A 16,331-nucleotide genomic window follows, 5' to 3' on the forward strand; every position below is an offset into this window, starting at 1 on the left:
CAGGGCAGTCACCACAGTCCCCGGGACTCCAAGGTCAGCTTGAAGAATTGCGACTGGGAGGTGCGCGGGACGCACCCTTGTAGGCGCAGGGGAGGTCCGCGAGGCATGGCGGCTGCCTGGTCACGTGTGGGCGTGGTCACGTGCTCCGACGCCATCACTTGCGGGCCTCGCAGCCGCCACATGCCAGCTCCAGGCCTCATGGCCGCCGCGCTGCGCAGTGGGGGTGCTGGGTCTGTAGCCTCGAGGCGCTGGGTCCTCAGCCTCCGGGTCACGCTGCTTCTGCTGCTGCTCTCGCCGCCGCCCCTGAACTCGGGTGAGGAGGGCGACGCCTCAGCTGGGCCTCCTCCCTCTGCCGCGCCGCCTGGCCCACTCAGCCCTGCGCCGCCCCCAGGACCTGTGTGGCCCACACCCTGGTCGCTGGTCCTCGACTGCGCTCTCCCACTATCTCACCAAGGCTCTAGTCCTCTCCGGCCTCCTCCCCTCAGGCCACAGCCGCCCGACTGCCCCCTGGGGACGCGAGCGGACCAGCGCTCCCTGCACATGCCACTTCCTTGGCCTGCCAGTCCGGACGGCGTGACTACTGGCTCAGCCTCGCCAGTTCCCGTCTCCACTGCAGCCTCTGCCTCAGGCCCTGAGCTTCCCCTGGCAGCCAGGCCCCACTGGAGACCTCACACTGGGGCAAGAAGCTCGGCCCGGGCAAATTCTTCATCTCCATCCCTTAAAGGACCATTCTAAAATTCGGCCTCTTCCCAGAGCCTCTATTCCAACTCAGTTGGCTTCCTAACAGGGGCCAAGTTGGATCAGAAACTGCAGGCCTCAGGGTGCCGTGTTCTCCAGCTCTCCGCAACCCGTTGTCCCCTACTTTTCAGGAACCGAAGGGAGCAGGCTGCTGTGCAGGGTCAGCCCACTGCGTGGTGCCCTGGAGTGTGGGACCCTCTCTCATACATCTGGTCTCCCTCCTTCCCTCCCCTGGCTGCAGCCCTTCTCAAAAGAAGGGTTCCACCTGAGCTTCCATTCCCACTTAAATCTTAGCCCTTTCCTTCTGTGTCTCCGCCCTCAGGGGCCTTGGCCTCCCACTACTACTTGCTCTGTCATTATCAGGTTTCCTCTGCCTGAGGGGTGACTGCCTCTCTCCCCTCAGCCCTGCCCTGTCCAGCCCTGCCCTGTTGATATTCTCTAAGGAGCCTGTGGGCATCTGCTTCTTCTCTTCACTGCTCTGTGGGGGAGGTCGCTGGCCCTGGGTGCTGAGCTGCCATTTGTGGGATGGTGCCGCATAACCCAGCATGTCTGCGTGTGCAGCCACCTGCCCGTCATCTCCACTCGAACCACCTGGAGACACCTCCTGGGCGTCCACAGCAGAGGTGGTCATCTTCCTACAGACTGGCTTCCCCAACCTGGTCCTCTACCTCAGTGGGTGGGAGCCACTCTTCTCCAAAACCAGAAACTGGGATCTCATCCTGGACCCACTCCCGTCCCTAAATCTTCGTGGCTCATCACATCTGTTCTCATACCGCTTCCTTATTCAGACTCCATTCTTGCTGTGGCTCCACAGAGCTTCGGTCAGGAGCTCACTGCCTCCGTCTTACCACCTTCACGATACCGCCTTACCCTCTCGGACCTCGGCTGGCTCACAGGCTCTCACGTTGGACCCCTGACTCTGCTCCCGTGGCATCATCTCTTGCCGCCATGGCCTTGCCTTTGTCCTCTGGTTCTCTGGCATACACCAGGATGTATGTTTCTTCTTTAAAGGATGTCATGATCACTTTTCATTCCTCTTTAACCTCATCTGTAAGACCTGGCTCAAAAATCTCTTCCGTCTGCCACCTCTATGGGACATACTGGATACCAGCGGCCCTCTTCCTGCATTGATTTGAGATGGTTGTGTGTCTGCACCTGCTCTGATTTGCAGATGATCATGTATTTACATCTGTCTCCTCCTCTGTACAGGGTATGGCAGGCTGTGTCTGATACCCCTCTGGCCTCAGGCTGGGAAGCAAATGGGAGATGAGGAAATATTTAGTGAATGAGTGAATTAACTGATTAAAGAAAAATGTACCTCTCCTCACTGTCATCCTCTCACAAGCTGGTGCTTCGCCTCTGCCCCTGTTTTATCTTCCAGGTTACACAGAGGACAGCACCAGACAAGGTGGGTCAGGTGAGCCCCGGCCGTGGGAGAAGCCTCAGTTGCTGGGAGGATCTGTCCTGAACAGGATCACATAGAGAGTGTTTCTGGGTCTGTGGGAGCAGAGTTAATCTCAGGGTCTGTTTTCTGAAGGACAGCTTGTGGCTGCCAGGACTAGAGACGTTAAGAGTCCAGAGGAGGTGTATCTGGGGCTCCTGTGGGAATGCAAAGCATGTTCAAATTCAGCCCACCCTGCACCCCATGAGGGGATGCCGCAGAGCCTTTCCACGCCTATGGGGCCCTGAACTGTTCAGATGCAGCTGGAGCCTCCCAGGTCTGTGGCAGGGTCTGCAGAGCCTGGCTCTTGGGTTGCCTGTTTATCTTTAGACCACAGGGCCAGGTTGCTCCTGTTCTTTGGTTCGTGGCCCTGTGTTGTCACAGGTCCTACCAGGCCCTTACTCGGATGCATTATTGATCGCGTGATTGATTAAGTTAGTCATTCCTGCATCTGTCCATACCCCAATCCTCTTTCCCTTTTCCCTCTCCCACCCCAGCCTTTCTGCTGTGTTCAGTGTGGACCATGCTGTTTGTGTTTTGGTAAGAATGCATGTTGCTGTTTGGTATGTATATGTTTTTAAATGTGTGTAAATTGGGTGTATTCTAAATCTGTTTCCTCTTTAATTCAGCCCCATTAAAACTTTCATTTAGAAATAATTTTAAAAGTACAAAACACTGCAAAAATACAAGTCGTACAAACAACTCATGCACGTATTTTTTTTTTTCCAGAGTCAGTGGGCAGTATGTATAGCATGTCTGTTTATGACTGAATATTTTGATATATATTTTCTGAAAATAGTCTACTAGTCATCTTTAAAAGTTTACACTGATGGAGTCAGCAGGTTAAACTGTTGCTTGTGTTGCCAGCATCCCACATTAGAGTGCTCTTTTGAGTCCTGGGTATTCTGCTTCCACTCCAGCTCCCTGCTGATGAGCTTGAGGAGGCAGCAGAAGATGACTCAAGTACTTGGACCCCTGACGCGCCCATGGGAGACCTGGATGGAGTTCCAGGCAGTTGGCTTCAGCCTGGCCCAGCCCTGGTCATCGTGTCCTTTTGGGAAGTGAACCAGTGGATGGAAATAACCTCTCTCTGATATTCTGCTTTCTCAAACAAAAATAAACCTTAAAAAAAATCTTGGAAAAAAAATCCCAAATTTTATGTTAATACCATAATTTTATCTGCTATCCATCTTGGATAATTTAGCCAGCTCCCCAAACTTCTGATGAAGCTGACTATGTTGCCACAGATGTACCAACTCTTGATCCACATTTTCTGTTTGCCAATCTAATAGGTGGAATATGACTAATTGATTTAATTTGGACTTTTTCATCGTTGGTGAGCCTGGGTGCATCTCACTATGCTGGTGGCCTCTTGAGTTTCCTCCACTGATAAAGTGCCTGTGCTATCCTTTCTGTCTTGTCTACTCTTTTTTCTTTTTGATTCCTTAGAGTTCCTTATTATGCCTCCAGTAAAGTATTCCATTGATTTTTGATATTGTGAATGTCACCTTCCAGTCTGTCCTCCATTGACTTTGTTCCAGGGGTCAGAACTCCTTGATTTGCACGTAGCCAAGTCATCAGTTTTTTTTTTTTTTTCCCAAAGAAACCTTTTATTTAACGAGTACCAATTTTGTAAGTACAACTTTAGGAATATAGTGATCCTTCCCACAATACCCGTCCTCCCACCCCTACTGTCACCCCACCTCCTCCTCCCTGTCCCATTCCCAGTCCCATTCTCCATTAAGAAAAAAAACAAAACTGTTCCTTGACAGTCAAGACAAGCCCTGTTCAAGTCACTGCTTCTCAAAGTGTCAATTTCACTCCTACAGATTTCCTTTCAGGTGCTCTATTAGCATCACAGATCAGGGAGAACATTTGATATTTGTCCCTTTGGGACTGGCTTATTTCACTAAGTATGATGTTTTCCAGATTCATCAATTTTGTTGCAAATGACCAGTTTTTTTTTTTTACCGCTGTGTAGTATTCCATAGAGTACATATCCTGTAATTTCTTTATCCAGTCTTCAGTTAATGGGCATTTAGGTTGATTCCATGTCTTAGCTATAGTGAATTGAGCTGCATAAACATGGGGGTGCAGAGAACTCTTTTATTTGCTGATTTCATTTCCTTTGGGTAAATTCCCAGGAGTGGGATGGCTGGCCCATATGGTAGATCTACATTCAGATTTGTGAAGTATCTCCAAACTGATTTCCATAGTGGTTTTACCAGTTTGCATTCCCAGCAACAGTGGATTAGGATACCTTTTTCCCCACATCCTCACCAGCATTTGTTTTTTGTTGATTTCTGTATGAAAGCCATTCTAACTGGGGTGAAGTGAAACCTCATTATGGTTTTTTTTTTTAGATTTATTTATTTATTTGAGATGTAGAATTACAGTGAGCTGGAGAGACAGAGAGAAAGGTCTTCCTTCCGTTGGTTCACTCGCCAAATGGCTGCAACGGCCAGAGCTGCACTGATCCGAAGCCAGGAGCCAGGTGCTTCTTCGCAGTTTCCCATGTGGGTGCAGGGCCCCAAGCACTTGGGCCATTTTCTACTACTTTCCCAGGCCGTAGCAGAGAGCTGGATTGGAAGAGGAACAGCCAGGACTAGAACCGGGCACCCATATGGGATGCCAGCACCTCAGGCGGAGGATTAACCTACTGCCCCACAGAGCTAGCCCCTGGGTTGTTTGTTTTGTTGTGGAATTTCTTGATTTGTTTATATATTCTGGTTATTAATCCTTTATCAATTGCATTGTTTGCAAATAATTTCTCCCATTCTGTTGATTGCCTCTTCATTTCCTGAGTGTTTCTTTTGCAGTACAGAAGCTTCTCAAGTTATTGTAATCCCATCTGTTAATTTTGGCTTTGATTGCCTGTGCCTTTGGGATCATTTCCAAGAACTCTTTGCCTGTGCCAATGTCTTGCAAGGTTTCCCCAATGTTCTCTAATAATTTGATGATATTGGGTCGTAGATTTAGGTCTTTAATCCATTTTGAATGGATTTTTGTGTAAGGTGTAAGGTAGGGGTCTTGCTTCATACTTCTGCATATGGAAATCCAGTTTTCCCCACACCATTTGTTGAAGAGACTGTCCTTGATCCAGGGATTAGTTTTACTTCCTTGGTCAAGTGTAAGTTTTTTGTAGATGTTTGATTGATTTCAGGCATTTCTATTCTGTTCCATTGGTCTATCCATCTGTTTTTGTACCAGTATCAGGCTGTTTTGATTATAACTGCCTTGTAGTATGTCTTGAAATCTGGTATTGTGATCCCTCTGGCTTTGTTTTTGTTATATAAGATTGTTTTATCTATTCGGGGTCTCCTGTGTTTCCATATGAATTTCAGCATAATTTTTTCTATATCTGAGAAGAATGCCTTTGGTATTTTGATTGGTATCACATTGAATCTGTAAATTGCTTTCAGAAGAATGGACATTTTGGTGATATTGATTCTTCTAATCCATGAACATGGAAGATTTTTGCATTTTTTGTTTCTTTTTCTATTTCTTTCTTTTATGTTTTATAATTCTCATCATAGAGATCTTTGACATTCTTCGTTAAATTTATTCTAAAATATTTGATTTTTTTTGGTAGCTATTGTGAATGGGATTGATCTTAGAAGTTCTTTCTCAGCTGTGGCAGTGTCTGTGTATACCAAGGCTATTGATTTTTGTGTATTGATTTTATATCTTGCTACTTTACAAAACTCTTCTATGAGTTCCAATAGTCTCTTGGTGGAGTCTTTTGGATTCCCTATATATAGAATCATTTCATCTGCAAATAGGAATAATTTGACTTCCTCTTTCCCAATTTGAATCCCTTTGATTTATTTTTCTTGCCTAATGGCTCTAAAACTTCCAGGACTATACTGAATAGTAATGGCAAAAGTGGGCATCCTTATCTGATTCTGGATCTCAGTGGGAATGCTTCCAACTTTTCCCCATTCAGTAGGATGCTGGCCATGTGTTTGTCATAAATTGCCTTGATTGTGTTGAGGAATGTTCCTTCTATACCCAATTTGCTTAGAGTTTTCATCATGAAAGGGTATTGTATTTTATCAAATACTTTCTCTGTATCTATTGAGATAATCATATGGTATTTGTTCTTCAGTTTGTTAATATGATGTATCACATTGATTGATTTGCGAATGTTGAGCCACCCTCGCATACCAGGGATAGATCCCACGTGGTCCAGCTGAATTATATTTCTTATATGTTGTTGGATTCAATTGGCCAGAATTTTGTTGGGGATTTTTTCATCTATTTTTATTAGGGAATTTGGTCTGCAGTTCTCTTTCTCTGTTGTGTCTTTTCCGGGTTTAGGAATTAAGGTGATGCTGGGAGGATTCCCTCCCTTTCACTTGTTTTGAATAACTTGAGAAGAAGTGGATTTAGTTTTTAAATGTCTAGTAGAATTCAGCAGTGACTAGCAGGACTAGCCATCTAGTCCTGAGCTTTTTTTAGTTGGGAGGGTCTTTATTATTTATTCAATTTCTGTCTTAATAATATTTAGGTTTTCTGTGTCTTCCTGGCTTAATTTAGGTAGGTTGTATGTGTTCAGGAATCTATCCATTTTTTTCTAGGTTTTCTAGATCCTTGAGATGCATTGATAGCTCATTTATTTGGTTCTTTCCAATTTCTTGATGTAGGCACCAATTTCTATAAGCCTACCTATTAACGCTGCTTTTGCTGTATCCCATAAGTTTTGATGTGTTGTATTGTCATCTTTGTTTGTTTCCAGAAATTTTTTGATTTCTATTTTGATTCCTTCTATGACCAACTGTTCATTCAGGAGCATGTTGTTCAGTCTCCATGTGTTTGCATATGTTCTAGATATTCCTGAGTTGCTGATTTCCAGCTTTATTGCATTGTGGTCTGAGAAGATGCATTAGATATGATTTATTTTTAATTTGCTGAGACTTGTTTTATGGCCTAGCATGTGGTCAATCCTAGAGAAGTTTCCATGCAAAGTTAGAAGAATATGTATTCTGCAACTATAGGATGAAAATTTCTGTAGATATCTGTTAGGTCCATTTGGTCTATAGTGTTGATTAACTCTGCTGTTTCCTTGATGATTTTCTGTCTGGTCGATTGCTGAAAATGGGTTATTGAAATCCCTCATTACTATTGTATTTGAGTCTATGTCTTCCTTTAGATCCCTTAACAGTTCTTTTAAATGGCCAGGTGCCCTGTAATTAGGTACATATATGTTTATAATAGTTATATTTTCCTGTTGAATTGATCCCTTAAAATCATTATATAGGTCCTTCTTTGTATCTTTTAACAGTTTTTGTGTTAGTCTATTTTGTCTGATATTAGGATGGGTACACCAGCTCTTTTTTGTTTTTTGTTAGCGTGGAATATCTTTTTCTGTCTTTCACTTTCAGTCTGTGTGCATCTTTGTTGGTGAGATGCATTCCTTGTAGGCAGCAAATAGATGGGTTTTGTTTTTTAATCCATTCAGCCAGTGTTTGTCTTTTAACTGGAGAGTTAAGGCCATTTACATTCAAGGTGACTACTGATAAGTAACGACTTTGGCCTGCCATTTTTCCAGAAATATTTCTATTTTTTCCTTTGGATTTCCTTTTACTTTTCCTGGGAGATTTTATTCCTTTACCTTCTTCCACAGTGATGACCATGTTTCTATGTTTCTGTGTGCAGCACATCCTTAAGCATCTTCTGCAGGACTGGACAGGTGGTGACAAATTCTTTCAGTTTCTGTTTGTCATGGAAAGTCTTTATTTCACCTTCATTCATACATGAGAGCTGTGCAGGGCATGGTATTCTGGGTTGACAGTTTTTTTTTTCTCTTAAGACTTGGAATAGGCTGACACTGTGGCTCACTAGGCTAATCCTCCACCTGCAGCGCCGGCACACCGGGTTCTAGTCCCGGTCGGGGCACCGGATTCTGTCCCGGTTGCCCCTCTTCCAGGCCAGCTCTCTGCTGTGGCCCGGGAGTGCAGTGGAGGATGGCCCAAGTACTTGGGCCCTGCACCCCATGGGAGACCAGGAGAAGCACCCGGCTCCTACCTTCGGATCAGCGCAGTGCACTGGCTGCAGTGTGCCAGCTGTGGTGGTCATTGGAGAGTGAACCAACGGTAAAGGAAGACCTTTCTCTCTGTCTGTCTCTCTCACTGTCCACTCTGCCTGTCAAAAAAAAAAAAAAAAAGACTTGGAATATATCTTGCCATTCTCTCCTAGCCTGTAGGATTTCTGATGAGAAGTCCACTGTGAGTCTAATTGGTGATTTTTCTCGTGTACATTTTAGAATCTTTTCTTTGTGTGTTACTGTGGAGACTTTTATTACAATGTGTCATAGTGAAGATCTTTTCTGGTCTATTAGGAGTTCTGTGAGCTTCCTGTACTTGGATGTTCCTTTCTTTCTCCAAATTGGGAAAATTTTTCTGTTATTATTTCACTTAACAGGCCTTCTATTCCTTTTTCTCTTTCCACCATACCTTCAGGAACATCTAGAACCCATATGCTAGGTCATTTGGTAGTATCCTGTAGATTACCAATAGAGTTTTTTAATTTTCTAATTCCTTCTTGTATTTGGTCTGACTGTATAATTTTCTGTGCTTTGTCTTCTATTCTTTATTCTGCTTCACCAATTCTGTTGTTACGGCTTTCCACTGTATTTTTTATTTGTTCTATTGAATTCTTCATTTCCAAGATTTCATTTTGATTTCTCTTTAAGATCTCAATTTCATGGGAAAAATTTTCTTTCATGTCATGTATGGATTTCATTAGTTTATGCATTTGCTTCTGATTATTGCTAAGTAATCCTATGATCATTTTTTTGAATTCCGTTTCCGGCATTTCTTCAATCTCATCATCTTCACAATCTAGTGTTGAAGTGTTGTGTTTTTTTGGGGGATATCATGTTGTCTTCCTTATTGTTGTTTCCTGAATTGGTGCATTTGTTGTTTGGCATTTGTGGAGATACTCGTTTGCTTCTTTGTTTTTTTGCTGTGGTGGTTTTTATCTTTGGACTTTGAGTGGATTAGTGGAGTGTATGCTTTCAGGGAATATCTAGAGGTGTGTAGTGGGTATAGCCAGGGAGCTCTGTTGAGTGCTCCAGTGTGAAAGGTATATCTAAGGTGACACACCCAGGGTGCTTGCTTCAGCAGCACATATACTAAAATTGGAACGATACAGAGAAGATTAGCATGACCACTGCACAAGGATGACACGCAAATTCGTGAAGCGTTCCATATTTTTAAAATTCTGAATTACAGTAAAGGGAAAAACCATGCTCATAGCAGTGCCAACATTTGAAGTGGAGCCTTAACACATTTCATCACCTACAATGGAAGTAGCTAACTCTGGAAGAGATTACCAGAGTAAAAAGAGACTGATTGAGTTGAAAAAAAAAAAAAAGGTGACACACCCAGGTTTGGCATGGTAAATTTCCTTTTTTTTTTTTTTTTAATCAGAGGGTAGGTTTCTTCTTGTCTGTTGGCATAGACTCAGCTTGAGCTCTTCTCCTTGAAGGAGATAAGTGCCTGGGCACTAGCCCCAGTGAGTATATTATTTGCTGTGCACAAGGACCATACAAAGGATCTGTGCAGTCCCCAGTGTAAGCTCAGAACCTCCAGCAATGTCCATCACCAGGCAACCAGGGAGCCCTGATCGTGTGGAGCCTCCCACAGTGACTGCCCAAAGTCCCAGCCACATCCTGAGTCCTCCCATGCAGTCTCAGTATTTTCACAGTCCCAGCACACAAGCCTCCCACAGTCATGAGCACCTAGCCCCCCATCTCATCTCCCCACCAGACTCAGGAGTTTCTTCTTGGCTGGTTGCTGGGTGTAGACACGAGCTGGTGCAGCTGTAACATATGGCCAAAATGGCACCTGCTCTCTGTCAGCTTGTTATAGGACACCTTTTCAGGGTGGTTGAGGAGAGAGAAAACATGCCCATGCTTTGTTTTTTCTCCTCTAATTTGGTGGGTACACTATCCCCACGGGCCTCCAAGCCAGATTCCCTCTAGGCTTTTCCTGCAGCTTTTTCCCCAGTGGCTTGGGCTGCTGCAGTCTGGTCTTACCTTACTCTCCAACAGTGGTGTGGAGGCTCTCAGCTGCTGGCGTCCTAAGTAGTGCACGTCCTCACCCTCCAGGTAGGTTCACTGCATTCTTCCAATTCGTGTAGCATTTCCTCTGCTGTTTTCTACCTAACTCTTCCCTGAGACTGCACTCTCCACTTTTTTGAATTGTCTTCTATTTTCTCCTACCTCCTTACTCAGCCATCTTAATCCCTGTTGCCCAAGTTCATCAGTTGTATGCTTTAGGGTTTGTGTTTCAAGGTTTTGATTCAAGAATCTTTCCCACCCCATGTCACAGGTTTTGTTAGTTTTACCTTTAATCCTTAGATCTTCAAGTGTTAGCAGGGAATATAATTTTGTTTTTCTTTTTTCTTTTGTGGTGAGTCAGTTTTGCAAGCTAATCCACATCCTTTCTTTCCCACTGATTGTAGTGGCTCCTTTATTTACTTTAAGTTCCTGTGTGTAGTGTGTGGAACAGTCTCGGGCTCTCTCTTCCTTTGTGTTGACCCATTTGTCCTTGTACTGTTAAGGCATACTTCTTGCTGTGACAGCCTTCGCCTGCATTTTTATGCCTGCTAGGACAGGGCCCTCCTTACCTCTGTGCTCTACTTTTTCAAAGACTGGGCTACTCATGGGCCTTTGTTTTTTTGTGTCAGCTTTATCAAGTTCCTTAAAAATTCTAACTTGGAAAATGAACGTAAAGATGAATTTGCGGTAAATCAGTCATTCTATTTCAGAACAAGGATTATGTCTCTGCTAATCTCTGCTAATCATGTACTTTTTAAAAAAAAGATTTATTTATGTATTTGAAAACAGAATTATATACACAAAGAAACAGAGAGAGATCTTCCATCTGCTGGCTCAATCCCAAAATGGCTGCAATAGCTGGTGCTAGACCAGGCTGAAGCCAGGAACTCAGTACTCCATCCAGGTCACCCATGTGGGTGGCAGGGATCTAAGCACTTGGGCTGTTTTCTGTTGTTTTCTCAGGCACCTTAGCAGGGAGCTGGATTAAAAGTAGAACACATTGGACTTGAACCAGCACTCATATTAAATGCTGATGTTGCAGGTGGTGGTTTAATCCACTGTACCACAACACAGGCCCCTTCTACCAATTGCTGTCTATGCCCTTTATTAGAATTAATTTTATTACCACAGGAGTTGGGTCTAGTGTTAGATAAGTAATTTTTTCTGAACTTTGTAATTTTTTATTCTGAAAATGTTATCTTATTTTCAGTATATTTTCTAGTTGGTCCTGCTGGGATAGAGAAGTGTTGTTGATTTTTTTAAAAAAGAATTATTTTATTTATTTGAAAGACAGAGTTACAGAGAGAAGTAGAACCATAGAGACAAGTCTTCCATTGCACTGGTTCACTCCCCAAATGACCACAACAGCCAGAGCTGAGCTGATCTGAAGCCAGGAGCAGGAGCTTCTTCTGGGTCTCCCACATGGGCCCAGGAACCCAAGTGCTTGGGCTGTCTTCTGCTGCTTTCCCAGGTCATAGCAGAGAGCTGGATCAGAAGTAGAGTAGCTGGGACTAGAACTGACGCCCATGTGAGATGCTGGCGCTGCAGGCTGGGGCTTTAACCCACTACAGCACAGTGTCAGCCCTGTTTTTTTTTTTTTTAAAGTAGATTGTTTTGAGGCTGGCACTGTGGCATAGAGGGTAAAGCTGCCGCTTGCAGTACCAGCATCCCACATGGGGGCCGGTTTGAGACCTGGCTGCTCCACTTCTGATCCACCTCTCTGCTGTGGTCTGGGAAAGCAGTAAAGATGGCCCAAGTCCTTGGACCCCTGCACCCACATGGAAGACCCAGAAGAAGCTCCTGGCTCCTGGCTTCAGATGGGCGCAGCTCCGGCTGCTGTGGCTATTTGGAAAAGTGAACCAGAAGCTCTGTAGTTCCGCCTTTCAAATAAAATAAAATAAATCTTTTTAAAAAGTAGGTTGTTTTGTTGAAAGTTTATCAGCATATAAAAACTGCCCAAATTCTAAGTGTCTGACTTGAGGAATTATCACACTGCTGTGTGATCACCACCCACGTTACAAGGTCAAAATTTCTGGTTCCCAGCCCCTCCTCTTCTGCCCCTCTGCCTTGCCATCCAGTGTGCAACCACCCTTGCACTCTTGGTGAAATCCTTACATGATCATGGAACATGGTTTTTAAAAAAAAATGATGGGGCTAATATTTTATCTAGAATTTCTGTCTCTCTGTTCATTTTTAGCCTGGATTGTTAGTACTCCATGCAGACTAAGAGTGTGGGGGGGGGGGAGGGGGAGCTGTGTGGGCTCCTTAAGCTTTCATAGAATTCGAGTGGTGTGGGGACAGAGGACAGAGACCTTTTGCATCTGAGAGGTGCAGCAAAAGTAGCTCATCAGGAACACAGCTTAGGAACTTCCCCACCTCCCACCCCTCACCCCTGCCCCAAGGAAGTGTTATCTGCATCTTGGAACTCCTCTACTTCTCCCTTGTTTTGAGGTTCTTTGTTGAGTGCAGTCTGTGAATCTTTTTTTTTTTTTAAGATTTACTTATTTATTTGAAAGACAGAGTTACAGAGAGGCAGAGGAAAGAGGGAGAGAGAGAGAGAGGGAGAGAGAGAGGTCTTCCTCTTCCATCTGCTGGTTCACTCCCCAGATGGCCACAATGGCTGGAGCTATGCCGATCCAAAGCTGGGAGCCAGGAGCTTCCTCCAGGTCTCCCTTGTGTGTACAGGGGCCCAAAGACTTGGGCCATCTTCTACTGCTTTCCCAGGCCATAGCAGAGAGCTGGATCAGAAGTGGAGCAGCTGGAACATGTACTGGCGCCCATATGGGATGCCGGCACTGTAGGTGGCAGCTTTACCTGCTACACCACAGCACTGGCCCCTGTCTGTGAAACTTAGTATCTCTCTCTCTGCTGCTTTCATATCTCTAAGCCTCTGTCTTGATGCTTTTTGTCCCTGTCCCTCTTTCTTTCTGTGTAGCCCAGTGCCCTTCTCCTATGCTCTATCTCCCCCTCTTTGAAATAGGAGTAAGCCTGAGTTACAGCCTTGTGCACGTTGGCCCTTGACGGAGTCTTTGTCTTAGTCATTCTCATCTTCCCCTTTGTGATCACTATGTCTCCCCTATATGTTTTGTTCCTGAAGATTGTGGTAAACCCTGGTGGGCAGATGATTTTGCCAAGACCCGCCATTGGCCCTGGGAGGTGAGCCTACGGATGGAAAATGAGCACATGTGTGGAGGGGCCCTTATTGACTCCAGCTGGGTGGTGACTGCTGCCCACTGCATCCAAGGGTAAGTGTGGGCCAAGTGTCCAGGGCCTGGAGACCCAGGGCTACAATGGGCCAGTATCCTCATTTCCTCTGTGAAATAGCATGGGGGAGAGGGGGCTGGGGGAGAAGAGGAAGGGGTGTCTGGAACAGGGAAAGGTCATGTTCAGGATCTCACAGGGGCAGAGAATGAGCTGGGGCAGGAGCTCAGGCAACAAAGACTGTATCCTAAGTAGTCAACAAGAAAACTCAGAGCCTTTCCCACCCCCTACACACATAATACCAACACCTGTACACCTGCACACACAGCACGACAGAGAACACACACATACACCAATACCTGTATACCTGTACACACAACTGAGAACACACACACACACCAACACCCGTACACACAGCATGACAGAGAACACACACATACACCAGTACCTGTATACCTGTACACACAACCGAGAACACACATACCAACACCTGTACACATAGCACAACAGAGAACACATAATACACCAATACCTGTATACCTGTACACACACTGAGAACACACACACACCAACACCTGTACACCTGCACACACAGCACAACAGAAAACACATACACCAATACCTGTATACCTGTTCACACAACTGAGAACACACACCAACACCTGTACACCTGCACACACAGCACAACTTGACTACCTTGACTCAACTCAACAGCGAATGAGGAGGAAGTCAGATCTCTGACTCTGAAGACCCCAAGATTAGAACAGGGATAAACACAGCAATTCGAGCAGGACTTCTGACAAGCGAGAGGGTCCTTGAGGGAGGCAGGAGAGCCCTTTGCTGGGGGCCCTGACGTTTACCAGGTGGGACTGTGTCTCCTGCAGCACCCAGGAGTACTCGGTGATGGTAGGCTCCTCCAAGCTGCAGCCTGTGTCTCCTAGCATGGCGCTCTGGGTGCCCGTGAAGGACATCATCATGCACCCCAGGTACTGGGGTCGAACCTTCATCATTGGCGATGTTGCCCTGCTCCGTCTTCGCACTCCTGTCACCTTCAGCAAGTATGTGCAGCCCATCTGCCTCCCGGAACCCAACTTCAGCGTGAAGGTTGGGACACAGTGCTGGGTGACTGGCTGGAGCCAGGTCAAGCAGCGCTTCTCAGGTGAGCCGCGGGGCACAGGGTGGAGCGTGGTCCCACAGCATGCACTCTTTCCTGGTGGACCCCTCGTGGCACCTCTCACGAAGCTCGTGACTGTCATCTCTGGGTATGTTAGGACCACTCCCCGTGTGTTTACTGTTGTCATGGTTTCCATGGACACCTTGTTCATACTGGCAAAGCCTCTTACAGAAACTCAGCACAAGGGTTCATAAATTCACCCACTCACTCCTCCACACCTTTGTTTGACAAACTTCAAGCAGCTGTCTCAGGCCAAGCCCTTAGTATTGGAAGCGCTTGCCCTGCCTGGAAGGAAGTCACAAGGAAAGAGAGGAAGACCCAGTCAGGCAATCTTGGGATCACGCTAGGAGAGACCTGGCATGCGCTCTGGGCACAGGGGCTGCCTGAGGGCACCTGTCAGGTGCCGCAGCCAGCAGCCAGCACAGAGTTTGGTCTGGAGAGAAGCAGCAGCCTCTGGCTGCACTGTGCCATGGACAGTGACCGGTTTGATTCTGTAGCAGAAACTTTCCAGGGAAGTGGATCCCCCATCGGAGCCTTCGAGGGGGAGGGGCTGGCCCTACAGGCCCACACTGCAGGGGGAAGGACCAGGCGGAAGGTTGTAGAGGGGGCATGGCTTGCCTGGCCAGACACTGGGCGGAGGTCAGAGCCTAGCAGGGACTCACTCCTGGTCTCACCCATAGCCAACACCACACTGACTTCAGAGCTGCAGGAGGCCGAGGTGTTCATCATCGACAATAAGAGGTGTGACCGGATTTACCACAGGAAGTCCTTGTACCCCCGCATTGTGCCCCTCGTCCTGGGCGACATGATCTGTGCCACCAACTATGGGGAAAACTTGTGCTATGTGAGTTTCCAGGAGGCGCTGGCAGCTTCTCCCTCAGGAACAGTCCTTGGGTGGGGGCCAGTCCTGGGCAGGGGTCTGTTTGGCCTCACTCGCTGTCACCCTCACCAGGCAGCCATCTGTTCTCCTTCCCTTCTCAGTTGGGTTTTGGCCACTACTGGGGGAAGGTCCCCAGTTGAGGAGGCGAAGGAGGACTCCTGGTGGTGAGATTGTGCGGGAGCAGCACATCTTCTGAAAAGAGCTCCAGGGGCGGCCAGTCTGGGGCCCAGCAGGCCCATCTGGGCCCAGAGCCTCCATTACTCCTCTCTCATTGTCCAGGGTGACTCCGGGGGGCCGCTGGCTTGCGAAGTGGAGGGCAGATGGATTCTTGCTGGGGTCTTGTCCTGGGAGAAGGCCTGTGCCAGAGCCCAGAATCCAGGCGTGTACACCCGTGTCACCAGATACACCAGCTGGATCAAGAAGCAGATGAGCAGGGGGACTCTCTCAGGTGCCCGCACCTCCCCCTGGCTCCTACTCCTGTCCTGGCTGCTGCGGCCCCCGCTGGGCCTCTGACTGCTTTCCCCTTCCTCTTCCTGCCCAGCCTCTGCTGAATGGCACCAGATGGACTCGGGCCAAGTGTCCACACTCACCAAGAGTCAGGGCAGGGAAGGAGTGGCCCTGGGAGCTGGGGCCCTTCTCTGGTGTCCCAGCAGAAAGGGGTGTGGTGGCTGACTGGGCCCTGGGTAACCAGGAAGAGGGAAGTGTGGCCTAGAAGGTTGTAGAAAGGGCAACCAGGATGGCAGGCATTAAATTTGTGCAAACAAATTGGTGAGTTGATTCTTTTTTCCTATCTTCTGAGGTGGACTGGGGGTTGCGGGTGGGTGGGAGGTAT

The 16,331-nt window shown here is 46.7% G+C and overlaps 1 protein-coding gene and 1 non-coding gene across 4 annotated transcripts; both read left to right on the plus strand.

Moving 5' to 3' along the window:
- The first annotated feature begins 103 nt into the window (after positions 1-103).
- Positions 104-16,264, plus strand: PRSS45P (Putative serine protease 45). Of its 3 annotated transcripts, none has more exons than XM_051852545.3 (6): positions 104-313; positions 2,120-2,155; positions 13,342-13,489; positions 14,330-14,604; positions 15,300-15,463; positions 15,779-16,264. In XM_051852545.3, exons 1-6 carry the CDS (start codon positions 106-108, stop codon positions 16,010-16,012), a joined length of 1,065 nt encoding a protein of 354 aa, XP_051708505.3. In that variant the 5' UTR covers positions 104-105; the 3' UTR covers positions 16,013-16,264. The 3 variants fall into 3 exon arrangements, with proteins under 3 accessions (XP_051708505.3, XP_051708506.3, XP_051708507.3); XM_051852546.3 differs by having other exon boundaries at positions 2,120-2,146; XM_051852547.3 differs by lacking the exon at positions 2,120-2,155.
- LOC127492522 (U6 spliceosomal RNA) lies at positions 9,291-9,397 on the plus strand. The gene has a single exon (XR_007922037.1). It is a non-coding gene; the product is annotated as a U6 spliceosomal RNA (small nuclear RNA).
- Positions 16,265-16,331: the final 67 nt, after the last annotated feature.

Source organism: Oryctolagus cuniculus, chromosome 10 (genome assembly GCF_051225735.1).
Source record: "Oryctolagus cuniculus isolate XC-2025 breed Fujian yellow rabbit chromosome 10, ASM5122573v1, whole genome shotgun sequence".
Classification (NCBI taxonomy): Eukaryota; Metazoa; Chordata; class Mammalia; order Lagomorpha; family Leporidae; genus Oryctolagus; species Oryctolagus cuniculus.